Source organism: Misgurnus anguillicaudatus, chromosome 8 (assembly GCF_027580225.2).
Source record: "Misgurnus anguillicaudatus chromosome 8, ASM2758022v2, whole genome shotgun sequence".
Classification (NCBI taxonomy): domain Eukaryota; kingdom Metazoa; phylum Chordata; class Actinopteri; order Cypriniformes; family Cobitidae; genus Misgurnus; species Misgurnus anguillicaudatus.
The window spans coordinates 7,277,665-7,297,174 of record NC_073344.2 but is presented as its reverse complement, the minus strand read 5'-3'; the positions used below and the strand labels follow the sequence as shown (position 1 = coordinate 7,297,174).

The window sequence follows — 19,510 nt, the reverse complement described above, 5'->3', positions numbered from 1 at the left end:
CTAAATCTTATGTTGTTACAAACCTGTATACATTCATTTGTTCTGTTAAACACAAAGGAAGATATTTTGAGGAATGTTTATTCCTACTATGGAAGTAAATGGGGCCTCTGATTTCATTGGTTACAAACATTCCACAAAATATCTAACTTTGTGTTCATCTAAACAAATAAATTTATACAGGTTTGTAACAACATGAGAGTGAGTAAATAATGACACAGTTTTCATTTTTGGGTAAACTATCCCTTTAACCAAGCTTTGTGTTCTACATTTTGTACCATACAGTTCATATTAAGGCATCATTAAAAGCAAATTTTGTGCATATATTCCCGCTAAACATCACTTTTGGCCACTACTCTATTTTAAAATATACTGTACATAGTTACCACATTCAGGGGCTTAGTTTTAAAAATGTACAGTTCGTCTTTTATAAAGTTCCACAGCTATTCTTACTTTTTCGTAACACCATCAATATTTATGAGTCCATTTATCAAACCAGGCGATACCAAAGTCAGCCTTCGTTTTGAAGGACTAGTCCTCAGCATATTCAAAAATACTTCATCAGATATGTTTTTTTAACGGCTGTTTTGTCCCAGTAATCAAGTATCAGTGTACAATGAAAGCTCATTAACAAGCATAATATACAGGCTAAGTCCAAGACCTTGTACTTACCAGGGACGACACCAAGATATCAGCCACAAGCATCTTTTTGTTTACACAGAATGTAAAAATTCTGCATGATGCCACAAAATCACAACCAGTAAAAAATGTGTGTGTGTGTGTGTGTGTGTGTGTGTGTGTGTGTGTGTGCACAGGACTACTCATTTTCTGGTAACACTTTACAATAAGGTTGTATTTATTATTGGTGGTAGTTAATGTATTACTATTAAGTAAGGAATAATTGACAACAGGCCGTCAAATTATTCAAAAATAATGCACACCCAAGGTGGTAATGCAGTGGGTGTGCATTATTTTCAATTATACCACAGGTCTGTTGAATGCTGTATTCTGATTGGTTGAGAAATGTTCCGTGGGTATGCACTATTTTTTGATAACCGCACACCTAACTTGCGAAATGTCTTAAAAATAGGCACCAGAGCAATGTTTGTGGTAACCGTGGTATAAGAGGAATAATTAACACCGGTCCTCTGAATTATTTGAAAATAATGCACACCCGTGGGGTAACGGCACGACGCATTACCACCTTTGGTGTGCATTATTTTCTTATCATTCAATGGCCTGTCGTCAATTATTCCTTACATATTCAAAGGATCTGAGTCAATTATTCTGCTTATACCACAGTTACCACATACATTGCTAAGACATTAATTTAAGACATTTGACAGGTCAGATGTGCATTTATTGAAAAATAATGCATACCCATGGAACATTTCTCAACCAATCACAATAAACCAATTAACAGCCCCCCTGTGGTATAAGTAATGTTAACAAATACAAACTTATTTCTCTGTAGAGTTAGGCCAGGATTCTTCTCCAGTCACATCCCAAGGAGGGAGCTCAGGGGCTGGAATTGTGTCACAGATAACTGGGCGTTCACACAGAGGCTCCGCTGCTGAGCAGAACGGAGTCACAGCAATATCAATGGCTGGGGAGAAACAGCCCACACCTCCAGGAACAACAGTGGGATCTGTAAGCAGCCAAACCCAGCTGCAAAACCTCCTTCCTGGAGTTAACACACCAAGTCTGGCTACATTACTGGGAAACACAACGCACAAACCTCTAGCCAATCACCACAGCACAAGTCCACAGACTGGTACTTCTGTTACAGTAAGCCTTATTGAATTCTTTTTCATTTCTCTGTTAAATCAAAGTTGTAACTGTTCTGTTGGTTTTCAGCTTTTATCTATTCCTCCTCTAAACATCGCAAAAAAAACATTTTAGAGATTTTAATTAAACGGATAATGAATCCCCCACTAGCCCACAAAATATGATGTCAAGCTCCAAAAAGCACCAATTTCTATTTTGTTTTTCATTTCTATATTTGCTTTTAAAGTATTTATCTTATGGTAATTTGTCTTTAATAATTAATGAAGGAATTAGATGAGCTAGTTTTTATAATATAGAATTGGAATTGAGATTTTAATTTTTTTCACTACAACAAATGTGACCCTGGAACACACCTTGAAAGAGTAAAGCTTAATCAGAAAGCTAAATATATAAGCTTTCCAGTGACGTATGGTTTGTTAGGATAGGACAATATTTGGCCGAGATACAACTTTTTGAGAATCTGGTACTTAAGAGTGCAAAAAATCAAAAATCTAGATAATCGCCAATGTCCAATGAAGTCCGTATACAGCAATACATGAAAATGTTTGTTTTAGTGCTCTCTTACCACTGCAATGGCCTTGTTGATTGGGGGAAGTTGTAAGCTTTTACATAAACATAACTTAAATGGTAAACTAGTAGCAAAGCAAATATGTAGGCGACTTTCTGGCCAATTTTAATCACGATTTTGCTGCATCCACTCACAAAAATGAAGTTTTTATATATTTACAGTAGGAAATTTACTAAATATATTAATGGAACATTTTTACATAATACAACTGCTGGTCATATAATTAGAATATCATCAAAAATTTTCACTAATTCCATTCAAAAAGTGAAACTTGTATATTATATTCATTCATTACTGATATATTTCAAATGTTTATTTCAGAAAATTAGAATATTGTGAAAAGGTTCAATATTGAAGACACCTGGTGCCACACTCTAATCAGCGAATTAACTCAAAACACCTGCAAAGGCCTTTAAATGGTGTCTCAGTCTAGTTCTGTAGGCTACACAATCATGGGGAAGACTGCTGACCTGACAGTTGTCCAAAAGACGACCATTGACATCTTGCACAAGGAGGGCAAGACACGAAAGGTCATTGCAAAAGAGGCTGGCTGTTCACAGAGCTCTGTGTCCAAACACATTAATAGAGAGGCGAAGGGAAAGAAAAGATGTGGTAGAAAAATGTCTACAATATGGAATAACTGCATCCTGGAGAGGATTGTCAAACATAACCCATTCAAAAATGTGAGGGAGATTCACAAAGAGTAGACTGTAGCTGGAGTCAGTGCTTCTAGAACCACTACGCACAGATGTATGCAAGACATGGGTTTCAGCTATCGTATTCCTTGTGTCAAGCCACTCTTGAACAACAGACAGTGTCAGAAGCATTTCAAAGACAAAAAGGACTGGACTGCTGCTGAGTGGTCCAAAGTTATGTTCTCTGATGAAAGTAAATTTTGCATTTTCTTTGGAAATCAGGGTCCAAGAGTCTAGAGGAAGAGAGGAGAGGCACACAATCCACGTTGCTTGAGGTCCAGTGTACAGTTTCAGGGCTCCAGATTGCCACCAAATGGTGGCATTTTGCCACCAAAATTTGAGAGTGTGCCACTGAATTTTACATCGTCGCACATGTGCGACCAGTAAATTTGACCTTTTTCTTGTGATGTGACACTGAATTTGAAACAGCACATTGTACTTTCTGCATCTATCATCAAAGTATTTATTAGTAATACAGTGGAAATTTGTAGAAATGTCATTATTTGATTAGCATGTTGATTTATGGTGTGTGCCCCTAAATTTTTTGGTTGCACCCCTAAAGTTTTCAGTTGGGGGCCACTGTGCTCCTAGTGGAAAAAGTTAGTCTGGAGCCCTGAGTTTTCACAGTGATGGTTTGGGTGCCATGTCATCTGCTGGTGTTGATCCACTGTGTTTTCTGAGGTCCAAGGTCAACGCAGCCGTATACCAGGAAGTTTTAGAGCACTTCATGCTTCCTGCTGCTGACCAACTTTATGGAGATGCAGATTTCATTTCCCAACAGGACTTGGCACCTGCACACAGTGCCAAAGCTACCAGTACCTGGTTTAAGGACCATGATATCCCTGTTCTTAATTGGCCAGCAGACTCACCTGACCTTAACCTCATAGAAAATCTATGAGGTATTGTAAAGAGGAAGATGCGATATGCCAGATCCAACAATGCAGAAGAGCTGAAGGCCACATCAGAGCAACCTGGGCTCTCATAACACCTGAGCAGTGCCACAGACTGATCGACTCTATGCCAAGCTGCATTAATGCAGTACTTAATGCAAAACGAGCCTCAACTAAGGATTTGATTGCTGTACATGCTCATACTTTTCATGTTCATACTTTTCAGCTGGCCAAGATTTATAAAAATCCTTTGTATCTTTGTATTGGTCTAAAGTAATATTCAAATTTTCTAAGATACTGAATTTGGGATTTTCCTTAGTTGTCAGTTATAATCATCAAAATTAAAGAAATATTTGAAATATATCAGTCTGTGTGTAATGAATATATATAATTTAGTTAGTGAAATAAATCAACTTTTTGATGATATTCTAATTATATGACCAGCACCTGGGTAGGGTTGCACCAGTCGTTCGTAAGTTCTTACTTAAACTGGGACGTAAAGTCCAAACTAGAGGCTTAGTAACTACTAGCTAGTTTATAACTAACTCTTTACTTTATTCGGTTGCACCATTTGTTCTTAAGGCAGAACGTAGGTAGTAGGTTGTAAGCTCTCCGTAAAGCAGTGCTTCTCAATTATTTTTTGTCACGCCCCCCTAGGAAGAAGTAAACATTTCACGCCCCCCCAACTCTCCGCCGCGACTGTAAATAGTATAATTTGTCTATAAAATTACACATCTGCAAAACATTGTATCCTTATTAACATTAAAAAAAACACAAAAACGAAATATCGATCAACTTACAACAAAGAATAACTTTATTAACAGTGTTTTTTAGCCTGTAGCAGAAAAGACTTACAATGCATCAATTTGCCTGAAATAAAAAAATCAATCCTTAAAGTATAATATTTTTTGACCATCTGATACTGAAAAATTAAATTAAATATAATCAATAAATAATAATAAAAAACTCAAGCGGCTTATCAGCGTGATTGGGGTGTAATGTCTTTAAGTGACGGTGCAAAAAAATTCACTTCCTGAAAAAGTATTTTCACCGGGGTCTCACGCGCCCCCCCTGGTGTGACTTCGAGCCCCCCCTGGGGGTCCCGCCCCACTATTTGAGAAGCACTGCCGTAAAGTAATGCGTTGTCGCATAGAATGACGTCTATTTTTCTTAACCCAATCACAAGCCTTATAATGGGTAAACCGGAAATAGTCTGAACAGTACGTAATTTCAAACTCATTCTTGAATCGCCTAAACTGAAAGTTGAAAAAGACGTTAAAGCAAACGTTGTCGAACTCAAAACATTACACTTTTAATTAAAAATATCTATCCCACACATTAAGGAAAAAATAAACAGGAAGACATTTTAAATGTTATTTTAATTGATGGATACGCAGAAAATTAAACAGTTCTTGAAAACTCGTTGACGAACTTGCGGCTCTTAATAATTAATTACGAGCTCATTGATGTAATATAATCTGACTGACATCTTATTCCAATCGTTATTCATGGACAGAGGCTTCCGTAAATAGTTTAAACGTAACAATACGTTGTAACTAAATAAGGTCCAACGCAAAAACATTTAGTAGTGCGTAAGTTGTAACTTAGTGCCAATTTACGTCGTAACTAAGTTACGTTGTAACTTACGCACAGCTGGTGCAACCGGCCCCTGTATACTTATGGTTTTGGCATAAAATAAAAATCTATATTTTTTGCTTTTTTTACAAATATGCAAGACTGAATACAGTGTCCATGACACAATTTTCGCCGTTAGTAAAGTGTGCATGTACTGTACGTGTACCACCGGATTTTTAAAACTCCAGGCACATTGTATGCATAGGTCGTGCATGCGCGTACAGGAAAATGTATGTATCTATGTAGCCCAGGAGATGCATTGCTTTTTGTCGCAATGCGCATGCGTTGAGCATCTGCATACATTTATGAGTCAAATAAACTATACTTTGCAAGGCTATGCATTCGATCCGGTCTTTAGTCACCAAATACTTTTGCTTCCATCCACCTGTGTTTTTGTGACATGTCCCTCTGTTGTTCTCTAAGAACCGCTCTTAATTCATGACTCATTGTTATGTGTAGCCGGTGATAAGCAGCGCATTAAAGCCGTTGCCATTGTTCTTGTCTGTAGGAGTGTCTATACTGAGAAACAGCACTCAGCCAGCCAGCAGAACTCAATAGAAACTCAGACAGAGTACTGTACCTTAATGACAGACTGCTGATGCCCGCAGGCTCTGATTACTCACTGCATTACCCTACACAGCCTAATGGAGAGTATTCTGCTTGTATTCAAAATGAACGGCAGATTCTGTACCAGTACTTTTCTATGCCATCCCTTCTCCTGAACTGCTATTTGAAACCTGTGAAAGATAAGGCAAAGATGCTTAAAAGGACTTTTTATGAAGATTAAGCCCTGTTGACACCATTTGTGTCACTGCTTGACATTCTGACCCTGAACATTTCCTATATTTTTTCATTTGTACTGTAGCTCATGTGTAACTATTTAAGACAACATCATTAAAGTTGACATTTACTTAATATGTGAACGTAATATGCACAAAAAAATTCCATGCATGTTATTTTAATGCTAAACAATGCTGTAGAGAAGTTTTTTCCGCTGACAATCAAATCTGTGTGGCTGGGATAAAGGTATTAACCAATAATATCAAAGCACATTTTTTACAATCCTTATAGATAAAATCAAGTCTGACTCTATGTTATTGCTTTCTGAGAATGTTCTGATTCATTTGAAAATATTACAGAAGACAAATGCATTGCGAATAATATCTTTAAAGCTATACAGTATGCTTAGATTTGGAGGTGAAAATGAGATTTCAGTCAAAGTCAGTGATGTTAGCAGCTGATAAGTACTTTAATAACTCCTCTGAATCTTTCTACTTTTACATTTATTAATTTATTCAAAGTGACTTGCAGTGCATTCAAGGTATATGTTTTAACAGTTTGGGCATTTTTGCTCGCTTTGGTTCGGTTTGCTTTTTCAAAGCAGTTTAGTACTCATTTAAAGTGGTTGGGATTATACACTTATCCATCCCTGAAACAAATAAACGTGTAACACAGGAGCAATGGAGCATATCGATGAAATGGTGTTGATTCTCTGCATGTGGATGTTTTTCACTGCTTAAAGGAACACGCCCAGATTTTGGGAATTTAGCTTATTCACCGTATCCCCCAGAGTTAGATAAGTCCATGCATACCTTTTTTATCTCCGTGTGTGCGGTAACTCTGTCTGACGCAGCTCCCGCTAGCTTAGCTTAGCACAAAGACTGGAAGTGAATGGCTCCAGCTAGCAAACTGCTCCCAATACGTGACAAAATAAAGCGAACATTTTCCTATTTATGTGTTGTGATTTGTATAGTCACACCGTGTACAAATAACAAGGTGATATGAGACACAGCCATCTTTTAACAGTATACATACTGGGAACTATATTCTCTGAAGACGAAGCACTGCTACTTGGGCGGCTTCTCGGGTGCTGCGAGCAAATCACTCCACCCATATAGCAGTTTCAGAGAATATAGTTCCCAGTATGTATACTGTTAAAAGATAGCTGTGTCTCATATCACCTTGTTATTTGTACACGATGTGACTATACAAATCACAACACATAAATAGGAAAATGTTTGCGTTGTTTTGTCGCTTGTTGGGAGCAGTTTGCTGGCTGGAGCCATTCGCTTCCGGACTTTGTGCTAAGCTAAGCTAGCGGGGGCTGCGTCAGGCCGAGTTACAGCACGCACGGAGATGAGAAAGGTATGTATGGACTTATCTAACTCTGGGAGATACGGTGAATAAGCTAAATTCCCAAAATCTGGGCGTGTTCCTTTAAAATACAAGAGAGTTTGGGAATTTATGCAACAAAGCACAGACATTGACATCACTCAGGGCGCACAAAGGTTAGCTAATCATGCATTTAGCAATTATACTGATAGTGACGATTCTCTCTGACCAATCAGTGATCTGCAGTGTTCACACATCACATATTAGTATCGTTAGGGCACGCTTTGAACTTCAACGGAGGTGGTACTACAAAAGTACCAGGTACTAGTGGAAACCCCCACACAAGTGAACGGTACCGAGCTGTACCATGCAATGGAAAAGCGCCATATGTGTCTTCTCTAGGCGTCGAATCCATGACCTTGCTCTGCTTACACAACGTTAAGCAACAGGAACACTTTCTAACTTTCTGTATCTTTAACAGTATGTATCTTTTGTAATGTTGTGGCTCAGTGGTTAGAGCATTGTGTTTGCAATGCAAGATCATGGGTTCAATACAAGGGAGCACACATATTGATAAATGTATAGATTAAAAGATAAAAGAGTCTGCCAAATGCATAAATGTATTTCTCTCTCTCTATAGACTCAGTCCAGTTGTCAGACATCTCTGTTAGGAGACCCTCCTAAAGAAGTCAAGTTGCCTTCCAACCCATATCTAAACCTGGCAAGTGTGCTTCCCGGAGTGGTACTACAAGGTTAGTGCACAAACAGATGATGACTCACTTGGTCCAGACAGTTTATGTTTTCTGTCAGCTCGCAACTATAATGTTCGCAGTGTACGTCTGTCTCTCTGCATTGCTGCTCAAGGGCACAGCCAGGCTGTAAGACTGCAGCCCACACCTGCCGAGAAGATAATATTATGTGTGTGTGATAAATTCTAAATGGGTGTTTCTGTTTTACTTCAGTATTTATTTGTGTGTGTGTTCTCCTTAAAGCACCCTGCAACAGTAAACCTCAGACTGTGCAGACTCACAGTGGGACATACAGTGCAGTCCTGCCACCTGCCTCTCACCAACCCGGGCAATATAGTGCAGAGACCACACCTACTGAATACACTCACCAGTACGCCCAGCAATACACACAGGTAAATATTGCACATACCCATACGCTCACCAACAAAAGAAATATTTAAAAACTTGCACAATACACACGGGATTTACAACACCTGCCATTACACACAGCAGAGGACTGCACAGATGTACTGCAGTCTAAGCCTTGGACTGATTGAAGTTTATTTACTAAATGTAAGTGCAAAATTGCACATAAAAGTACCTTGACAGTACAGTCTGACAATTTTTTAAATTATTAATTATAATGTTAAAGATGCCATTAAATAAAAACTGCATAAACCTACACTAAATAAATAAAAAATAGTGCTAAATAGCACTAAAAGCTTTTAATCATAAGGGAACCATTTTTAGTGCTATATAGCACCTATAAAGCACCTATGAAGCACCATCCGGGGGTGATATAGCACCACTATAGCACCATGTGGTTCTAAACCAGGAGTGGGGAACCCTGGGTCCTGGAGGGCCACTGTCCTGCACAGTTTAGTTCCAACCCTAAACAAACACACCTGAATTTCATTTTCAAGTAATCCTGAAGACTTTAATTCGATTTTTCAGGTGTGTTTAATTAGGGTTGGAACTAAACTCTGCAGGACAATGGCCCTCCAGGACCAGGGTTCCCCACCCCTGTTCTAAACACTCACCTAAAGGATTATTAGGAACACCTGTTCAATTTCTCATTAATGCAATTGTCTAATCAACCAATCACATGGCAGTTGCTTCAATGCATTTAGGGGTGGTCCCGGTCAAGACAATCTCATGAGATCCAAATTGAATGTCAGAATGGGAAAGAAAGGTGATTTAAGCAATTTTGAGCGTGGCATGGTTGTTGGGGCCAGACAGGCCGGTCTGAGTATTTCACAATCTGCTCAGTTACTGGGATTTTCACGCACAACCATTTCTAGGGTTCACAAAGAATGGTGTGTAAAGGGAATAACATTCAGTATGTGGCAGTCCTGTGGTCGAAAATGCCTTGTTGATGCTAGAGGTCAGAGGAGAAAGGGCCGACTGATTCAAGCTGATAGAAGAGCAACTTTGACTGAAATAACCACTCGTTACAACCGAGGTATGCAGCAAAGCATTTGTGAAGTCATAACACGCAAAACCTTGAGGCGGATGGGCTACAACAGCAGAAGACCCCACTGGGTACCACTCATCTCCACTAAATATTGGAAAAATAGGCTACAATTTGCATGAGCTCACCAAAATTGGACAGTTGAAGACTGGAAAAATGTTGCCTGGTCTGATGAGTCTCGATTTCTGTTGAGACATTCAGATGGTAGAGTCAGAATTTGGCGTAAACAGAATGAGAACATGGATCCATCATGCCTTGTTACCACTGTGCAGGTTGGTGGTGTAATGGTGTGGGGGATGTTTTCTTGGCACACTTTAAGCTCCTTAGTGCCAATTGGGCATCGTTTAAATGCCACAGCCTACCTGAGCATTGATTTTGACCATGTCCGTCCCTTTATGACCACCATGTACCTATCCTCTGATGGCTACTTCCAGCAGGATAATGCAACATGTCACAAAGCTTGAATCATTTCAAATTGGTTTCTTGAACATGACAATAAGTTCACTGTACTAAAATGACCCCCACAGTCACCAGATCTCAACCCAATAGAGCATCTTGGGATGTGGTGGAACCGGAGCTTCTTGGCCTGGATGTGCATCCCACAAATCTCCATCAACTGCAAGATGCTATCCTATCAATATGGGCCAACATTTCTAAAGAATGCTTTCAGCACCTTGTTGAATCAATGCCACGTTGAATTAAGGCAGTTCTGAAGGTGAAACGGGGTCAAACACAGTATTAGTATTCCTAATAATTCTCCTTTAGCTTGTTGTTTTAGCAAAGTTTTAATGTCCATCCATATTTATTTTTCACTCTTTTTTAAGATACAAACAGAAAATACAGGAAATATATACTCAAAATGAAAAACAAAACAATTTTTAGTACTTTAGTGTGACCTCTCATGAGATACACAATACAGAGCCCTAAAGAGACTTCAAGCTTTAAGTATGGCCTGTAAACGTGATTCTTTTCTCACCTCTTCTATTCCCAACCGAACGATACTCTGTCAGATTTTGAGAACGAACCCGAACAATAAATGTATTCGACCACTGTGGGATACAGACCCTGACAGTATATCAGAGGGACTCTGCATTTGCCGCAACAATCAGTCAGTCGCTCCCTTAGCCCCGCCTCCTCATTTCTTTCTCTCCGTCTAGTTTTCTCCCCCATTCGATCTCCCACAGTTCCTCCCACAAATGCTCGATTCCACTGAGCCCCAAACAATTCAAATTAAAAGAGAGGACTGAGGAAAGAAAAGCTATTTTGCAATGTGCTCGCATACACAGTGGGCATACTGTATATGTGCTGCCAAATATGTTATATGTCACTGCATTGCATTTTTATTCCAATAAACATGTCACATCGTGTCTGGAAAGAACCAAGGACATCTACAGCAACGGGAGAAAGCTTTCCATTAGCTTGATTTCATCGACGGCAGCCGTTGTTAAAGTTTTGAGCGGCGCCATAAAAAGCTAGTGTGATGTAAAATGCAGCAAAAATGGCCAAAAAATAGGAAAGAAATAAGAATGATGGGTTTTCATTTGGGAATGAAAAGGAGTTCCACCCACGGTCTCTCAGATCCCTGCCGGTGTCTTTAGGGTGATCCCCTACTCATGCCTTGGCAGAGAGTTTGGAGGGAAGGAAATTTAGCAGGATTAAATGGCTTAAATGTGGGTCTCCCTCTCATAACCGACGTTCCTATGACAATACGAGAAGGAGTGGGTGAGAGTCGGAGGAATGGAAGGGGAGCGAGAGATGCAGGGGGAACAGGAGGGGGGAGGAAGATTGGCTGCGAGTTGTCTGTCCCATCTGGTCGCACACTCCCACACACTCTACAAGCTTTAGCGAAATGAGACGGCGAGATTTCGCGCTGTAGGCGTCCAGAGAGAGAGAGAGAGAGATGTGCAGGGAATGGTGAAAGGACTGATGGGAGGGAGATGAGAAAGAAGGGGGTATGTTAAGAAAATGGTAAAAGAGAAAGGCCTTGAGGTTAGCCAGATGGAGGAGAAGAGGAAGCCAAAAGCAGCAGCTGTTTTGAGTGACCATGTGGAGTGGGTTCGGGTGCGTTGAAGACACTAAGAGATATAAAGAAAAGAGTCTTATAGAGTCAGAAACCGTGAGGTGAGTCAGTAAGTCTGTGAGGAATGAAGGATGAGATAAGGTAGAGCCAAAATCTGAGTCGATATAGACAGATTTAACTATTACTATGAACTCTAGCCAGCTTATTCAACCACTTACAGAGAACAAGGTTGTTTGATTGTTTTGTAAAGGAACCTACAAAAGTCATGCTGAATGGATGCAAGGGGTTAATGTGTCCTTGTTTAGCCCCTGATGGTTGCAGTTGCAGCATCTTTATTTTTGGCAGCCCTTCAAAAGAGGCAGCTGTGTATTCGGTCAACATACATTTTCTTAAAAGGCACTGTTTAATGTAGCTATATAAGACTTTTTGCCCACACTCTAAAAAAAAGTGATGTTTTTAACCTGTTTGATGGGTAAAATATAGACAAACCCAACTTTTGGGTTAAATGGACATGGAAAATCTCAATATTTGACCCAACCATGGGTTGAGACAACATAGCACTTCATTAAGCGATAACTGAGACAGTGAAATGAGGGTTAACTATAGACCCAATATAGTCCAGCTATGAGTAACACTTCTAAGTTAAATAACATTGAATTTGATTGCATGCCGTTTTTGACCAAAAAATTGCAAAATCTGTATTCCATCATGTAAACAAAGTCAACAGGTGTTCAAGATGTTTGCTTTCATTTGTTTTACATGATTTAGGCGTATACGGATCATCTATTCTAGGGATATGGTTAGACGTCTATTAGGCTTTCAATGAAAGCCTAGCCTGACGTTGTCATACTCAATTCTAGTCAGAATTTGGGTCTGATACCACTCCATTGAGCTATAATTATGAGGCGTGTCTCAACCGAAAAATGCCTCTGCACTTAATTGGATAGACCTACGACCAATCAGAGCAACGGAGTGTGTGACATATGTTGACATTACGTCTTTTGCAGCTTGACCGAACTGCTAGTTATTTCGCTACAATGACACTAACATTGTGATTATACTAAGTCTAAGTTAGCGAACGTACATCAACACCTACTATGTTCACAACATTTCGTTTATATCACAACATTAAGTATTTACTAAGTCATACAGTAAGACTATCTCTTACCATTTGTACGTTAGGTGAACTTCATCCACGACGATACCCATTACGTTGGCTTGAAAATATTGGAGCCTAGCACGTCCCTCCACTTATTCAGCAACCACGATTCCGGGCTTCCGAAAAGTAGCTAATTATATCCATCTCGTCATGCACGCCGAGTTGCATCGGCGTGATACCAATTTCAGTTGCGACCAACTTTTGCCGAATCCCGTAGGAAGGACGGCAAAAACATCAACAAATGCCTTGCTCGCGTTTCTCTGTTCCTCTTTTAAAATCCATGCTCTGTCGATATCTTTTAGAACAGATTCAATGTCAGAATCCACACATCTGAATTCTACAGCGGCAGCCATTTCGTTGTAAACAGATTCAACACATGCGCTCTTTGGTGACGTGGTTCATTACGTTACTGTTGATCATCTGTCCATCATCGTATAAAGCCCACCCTGACAATTTGATTGGTTCGACCAGCTGTGGGTCTACCATAGTAGCTCCTCAACGGAGAAACCCCAGACCGATCTTCCCGTTCTCAAAATGTTGTGGGCGGGGTTAAGATCGGCTGGCACCCAGGCTACTGAAAGCCCAAATTTCGCCTTGTTTTACCCAAAATTGCTTGATGTAATAGCAGGGTGACCATATGGCCATTCTTCCCGGATGCGTCCTGGCCAGGATTTCAGTGCGTCTTCCGGAAGTCGTATTTGTTGACCGCGTACGCCATTTAGTTAAAAACATAAGACATACAATCGTAGTTTCATTCTTACCTTAAAATGTAACGGTTGCGTTTCTGAAATAACAAAAATACTCTATGACGTATGCGGTAGACAAATACGACTTCCGGAAGAGACTCCGAAATCCTGGCCAGGATGCATCCGGGAAGAATGGCACGTATGGTTACCCTATGTAATAGGCCAGTTGGTTTTGTTCTAAATGTGGGTTAAAGCGCAATATGTAATTTTTGCCACTAGAGGTCGCTAAAAACAACGGCATTGAAAGAGTGTGGAATGATGGGATTTTTCACATTTACTGTCGAAAGGAATCGATCTGACAGGACTCACCTACCGACGCGGAACCTAGGCCGTCGCGGCTACACCATAGGACCTACGCACAACTACAATGAGCTCTTTAGACTGTTGCCAGTCAAGCAGTCAGTAATTATACAGTGTGTGCTTGCGATGTCTAAGGCTGGGATCGATAAGTCAGAATAAGGGGTCGAGACATCTTTATATGATCTTCATAGTTTTATTGGTCTTTGTGTGATAGGAAGCCATGCAGCAGTGGTACCAACACTACCAAGCACAGACCTATGGCAACAACCAAGAGAGCACTGCAGTTACAGAGTGCACAAAGGAGCAACCTCAGGTGAACGCACACACATACACTGTACCTCTCTTCATTTTTCTCCTCCATTACATATCAAATTAGATTTACAAACTTTTTTAAAGTTACCTTTAAAAGTTACCACAGTCCATATTTGTGAGTGCACTTTAAAATTGCTGGGTTGTTTGAACCCACGGTTGGGTAAAATATAGACAAACCATCAGATGGACGAACTAGAAATGGTTTAAATTAATCTTAAAACTATATTTGACTGAACCCAGCATTTTTAGTATGCTGTAGTCAGGTTTTGCATATATTGCATATAAAAAATATATACGTATTCAGAAAAAGCTGTGTGAGGATTTACGGGAGTAAAAAAAACGAGAGTCAGGTCGCATTATAGAAAAACAAACGTGTGTTTGTGTTGTAGGTGGTGGTGACCTCCTCATACGGAGACTACAGTTCCTACATGCACGCTGTCAGTCAATACTATTCTCAGACGCAGATGAGCCAGACAGCTGCTCAAGTCTACCAACACCGAGATGTCAGCAAGGTACACACACACACACATCATGATTAATCCTGCTCATTTTACAGTATAAATTAACCATCTAAAAAAACATTTTGTACAGGAATAAACATAATATACACACACTATCATATCTACAGATGAAAAGTCGACATACTTCTCATGCACCTTATATTTCGCACACACCGGGGGTGGAAATGGTCCCAGTTGTCATTCTTTTGCAGACAGATGTCAAAAAAGTCAAGCCGGGCCATACAGTGTGTCTAAGTGTCTCCCAGCTGACACCTCATCTGTACAGCCGGAGATCACTCATTGAACCTTCATACACTCACTGACCAGATATGTAGCTATTCGTTTCTCAATGGACACATACAGAGTGTATATACTGAGCAAAGATGCGTACTGATTGTAATAATCAGTTAATAACAGTGTTCATTTATATATATATATATATATATATATATATATATATATATATATATATATATATATATATATATATATATATATATATATATATATATATATATATAAAGCTGTGCTATAGTGATTTACAGATATTGTTGGACACAATCAATATTTATGGCGGCAAAAGCAATACACCAGTTGTATAAAACGGCAACATTGCTGTAAAAAATTTGACTATGCCTGTGAATTTTACATAAAACAATTTAATGTAATGAACATTCTGTGGAAATATAATCTTGATATCTGTAATATTGACTGAGTAAGGTCATGCCAAAGATTGAATTAATGATTGAAATCAAAATTTGATGCTCCCAATTTCATCATTAAATTATGAGACTTTATCCTGAATTTCACAGTGTCAAAATTAAAGAAAATGTGTTAATATGAAATGCATAAATATTTAAAGGCACACTCCACTTTTTTAAAAATATGCTCATTTTCCAGCTCCCCTAGAGTTAAACATTTGATTTTAACTGTTTTGGAATCCATTCAGCCGATCTCCGGGTCTGGCGGTACCACTTTTAGCATAGCTTAGCATAATATATTGAATCTGATTAGACCATTAGCATCACATTAAAAAAATAACAAATAAGTTTCAATATTTTTCCTATTTAAAACTTGACTCTTCTGTAGTTACATTGTATACTAAGACCGACGGAAAATTAAAAGTTGTGAATTTCTAGGCAGATATTGCTAGGAACTATATTCTCATTCTGGCGTAATAATCAAGGATTTTGCTGCTGTATCACGGCTGCAGCAGGCTCAATGATATTACGCAGTGCCCGAAAATAGTCCCCTGCTATTGAAAATAACCAAGGGGACTATTTTCGGCCAGTGCGTAATATCTATAACACAGTTTTAAATAGGAAAAATATAGAAACTCTTTGGTTAGCTTTTAGCACGATGCTAATGGTCTAATCAGATTCAATGGATTGTGCTAAGCTATGCTAGCGCAAGACCCGGAGATCAGCTGAAAGGATTCCAAAACGGTAAAAATCAAATGTTTTACTCTAGCGGAGCTGGAAAATTAGCATATTTTTTAAAAAAGTGTAGTGTCCCTTTAAGCCACTATTTTTATGTGACTATTTAAATTTGCAACGTTTTTAATGTTAATTCCTGTTTTAAGTTCAGACGGATGCTGTAATCATGCATCAAAAGCATCAGATTTTGCACAAACTTGTGGAGTCTGTGCCAGCTTAAGTGTAAACTGCCATTAAAGCAAAAGTTGACATAACAGATATTAAAAATAAGTTTACATTACAGCTTATCATGAAAATGTTTATTTAATGCAAAACAGAAGCATCTTTATGAATTTTACTCGAGGCTGTTTGGTCTGTATACGGGTATGTTGGGACGAGTCTGTGTGGCATTGAGGTGGAGTGCGAGAGCTTATGTAAATGGGGTGTCAGGTTGTGTTACAGGTCACACGTTGCATTCCTATCTCGGTCTCACAACACACTTAGGACATGATATATCCTGCTGAAAACTCTCAATCACTCTTCAGTACACCAGCTGAACGAGCGTGTGTGAGAACTGTAATACGAATAAGCGGGGTCAATACGCTGTGTGTGTGTGTGGGTATAAATGTTTAATGATGTCACTCTGTGTCTCACTATAGGAGGTGGAGGTAAAGACGCCCCTGAGTGCTCCTCTACACAGCTCTCTGAACGGCAGCGCCCAGCCTCTTCTACCTGCTTACAGTGCTCTTCCCATCATGCCTGGCTTCATCACACCTACGCACACCCACACTGCCAACCCGGCCACGGTCACAGACTGGAATCAGTACTATTATGTGAGTGTGTGTGTGATAGAGTTTAAACTAAAAAAGCATATTTTTTTTTACCTAAGGTCCAGAGTCTACTTCACGGGCCCACTTAGATCCGAAAACTGGAGGTCCAACCAAGACCCGAGCGGTTTTAGGTCTGAAAGTTTCATGTGTGCCTCGGACATGGGTCGGATGTAATAATAGTGGCATCGGGTCTCAGATAATTTAAAATGAACGTGTCTTTGCCAAACAGACCCGAGATGACCCGAACTATCTCACGTGTGCATCAATGTCCTTTTCGGGTACATTTCTTTGAACCCAAGAAGACCTCTAGTCCAGAGTCCTAAGGTCTGCTACATTATGGGGGGTGGTTGCCCATATAGGGCTTATCCTAGTTAGACTAAAATGCCTGTTTGAGCTGCTCTAATTTAAAAAAACCTTGTACTGATGTATTTTAACATATATCAGTGCCATTGTTGTGTCTCCAGTATTGTTTTTTGTACGTTTTTTTTAAATAAAACTCTTCCAATGATCCCTGCCAGTTTTTTTTAATAAGTTGCCAACCAGCACCAGCGTTTTTTATGATTTTCACAAAAGTTTAATGCCTTACATAAAATATTTTTAAGCAAAAAGCCGAGATAATTTTTTTGTAAAGGACTTTTGATAGAGATCAGATTTAATGATCACAATGTACACAGAGTTTTTATTGTTTTTGGATCAGTGAATGCTTCAGTATTTTATAAGTTGGGTAAAAGCGCCACCTAGTGGGTAATAGGAGAAATATTAAAAAACTCGTCATTGGCAGGGAAGTGTTTTCTCTTAATATTTTGTTGGGGAAAAAGTTAAATATCCTTATATAACTAATGCCTAGTCTTGGGTTAATCTAAACACTGTCCAGGAAACCGCCCCTATAACTGCTTTACACTGTTGGGTTGTGGGAGTCATGCTTTGTGCCAGGAACGAAAGTATTTCTGTTGAAAACATCTGAATTTTATGGGGCAGGGTTAAGATTAATCCAGAACTAGGCCTTAGTTATTTTAGGACATTTAAGTAGTTTTTAGAGGTTGAAATTAAAGAATTTTTAAATTTCCTTTGGTGTGTAAGTGTGAATTAGTACATGTTAATGATATGCAAAAGGTACAAACCCCAAAGTTAAAGATGACGCAAGTTATCATCTCCACCGTAAATCTCTTTTCTTGGACTACAACAAACATATGGATTGTAGGGAACAGTTTACTTCCTGGGATTGGTGATTTAGTAAAGACTGACATTATCATAATTCCTCCCGCTTCGGACTCACAGCCTGTACGTTAACTCCTGTTAGCATTGCACTGTGAGCGAATCTTTCAAACATGGTAAGGAGTGTCACATTTCCGGCTAACGTCAGAGGTATTCATATCAATCACAACGTACAGATTAACTAGCCAATCAGGAACACAAAGCTTTTCACAGTTCATTTCAGGAAGAGATTAAAAACTAGAGCTACAAAAATGTACGGTATGTGGAAAATAATGTGTTTTTACCATAAACCACAAAAACACATTGTATTATACCAAATACACAAAATAAATTTTTTAGCAATGAAATAGGTGCACTTTAAAGCAGTTCAAACATGCATTTTAGTCACGGACTAGGATAAGCCCTGTCTGGGAAACGGCCCCTATGAGTATAAACATGAAAGAGAGACTCAGATCTGTATAAACCATGTATTAAATACTTCCTTTTTATATTTGGGGACATAATGTAACTATTTATAATAGGGGAAATTACACAGAAACAAAAGTTAACAGAAGAACAGCAAGTGCAGGACAAAAAGTGTTTTATAGTCTATACTTTACCTTAAAGGTACAACATGTAAGATTTTATAATATCCAAAAAAACATTTGCACATACAGTACTGTGCAAATGTCTTAGGCCACCACCACAGACTTGTTGTTTTAGAAGTTTTAATGTCCATCCATATTCATTTTGCAATCTATTTTATTAAGACACAAACAGAAAATACAGGAAATATGTACAAAAAATAAAAAAATGAAATTTTCAGGACTGAATGTCGTCTTTAGGCATCGTCTGTGTTTAGTGTGACCTCTCTTGGCACTAAACACATGTTGAGAGTTTTTGAGCAGAATGAAGTAAAAAGACTTATTTCTTTAAAATTAGGATTTAATTTTATTTAGGTTTAAGAGATCCTGCAGTTTCCTGCTATTGCTCAAGTGGAAGGAGAGTTTACAGTTGTTTTTTTTTACAGTTTTTATACAGTTTTTAATACTATATACACATTTCCTGTATTTTCTGGATGTATTCTATTAGAGAGACTGAGAAATAATTATGAGATCACTATAACATTGCAAAAACAAAAAATCTAATT

General features: G+C 38.8%; 1 protein-coding gene across 2 annotated transcripts in view; it reads left to right on the top strand.

Annotated features, from left to right (window-relative positions):
* The window catches only part of raver2 (ribonucleoprotein, PTB-binding 2), a 112,430-nt gene that overhangs the window by 87,731 nt on the left and 5,189 nt on the right, over positions 1 to 19,510 (top strand). For both annotated transcript variants that reach the window (XM_055212596.2, XM_055212595.2), the window contains exons 9-14: positions 1,472 to 1,785; positions 8,326 to 8,437; positions 8,678 to 8,826; positions 14,324 to 14,422; positions 14,811 to 14,933; positions 16,996 to 17,169. In XM_055212596.2, the coding sequence (XP_055068571.2) occupies positions 1,472 to 1,785; positions 8,326 to 8,437; positions 8,678 to 8,826; positions 14,324 to 14,422; positions 14,811 to 14,933; positions 16,996 to 17,169 (971 nt within the window). The remainder of the gene's footprint in view (positions 1 to 1,471; positions 1,786 to 8,325; positions 8,438 to 8,677; positions 8,827 to 14,323; positions 14,423 to 14,810; positions 14,934 to 16,995; positions 17,170 to 19,510) is intronic.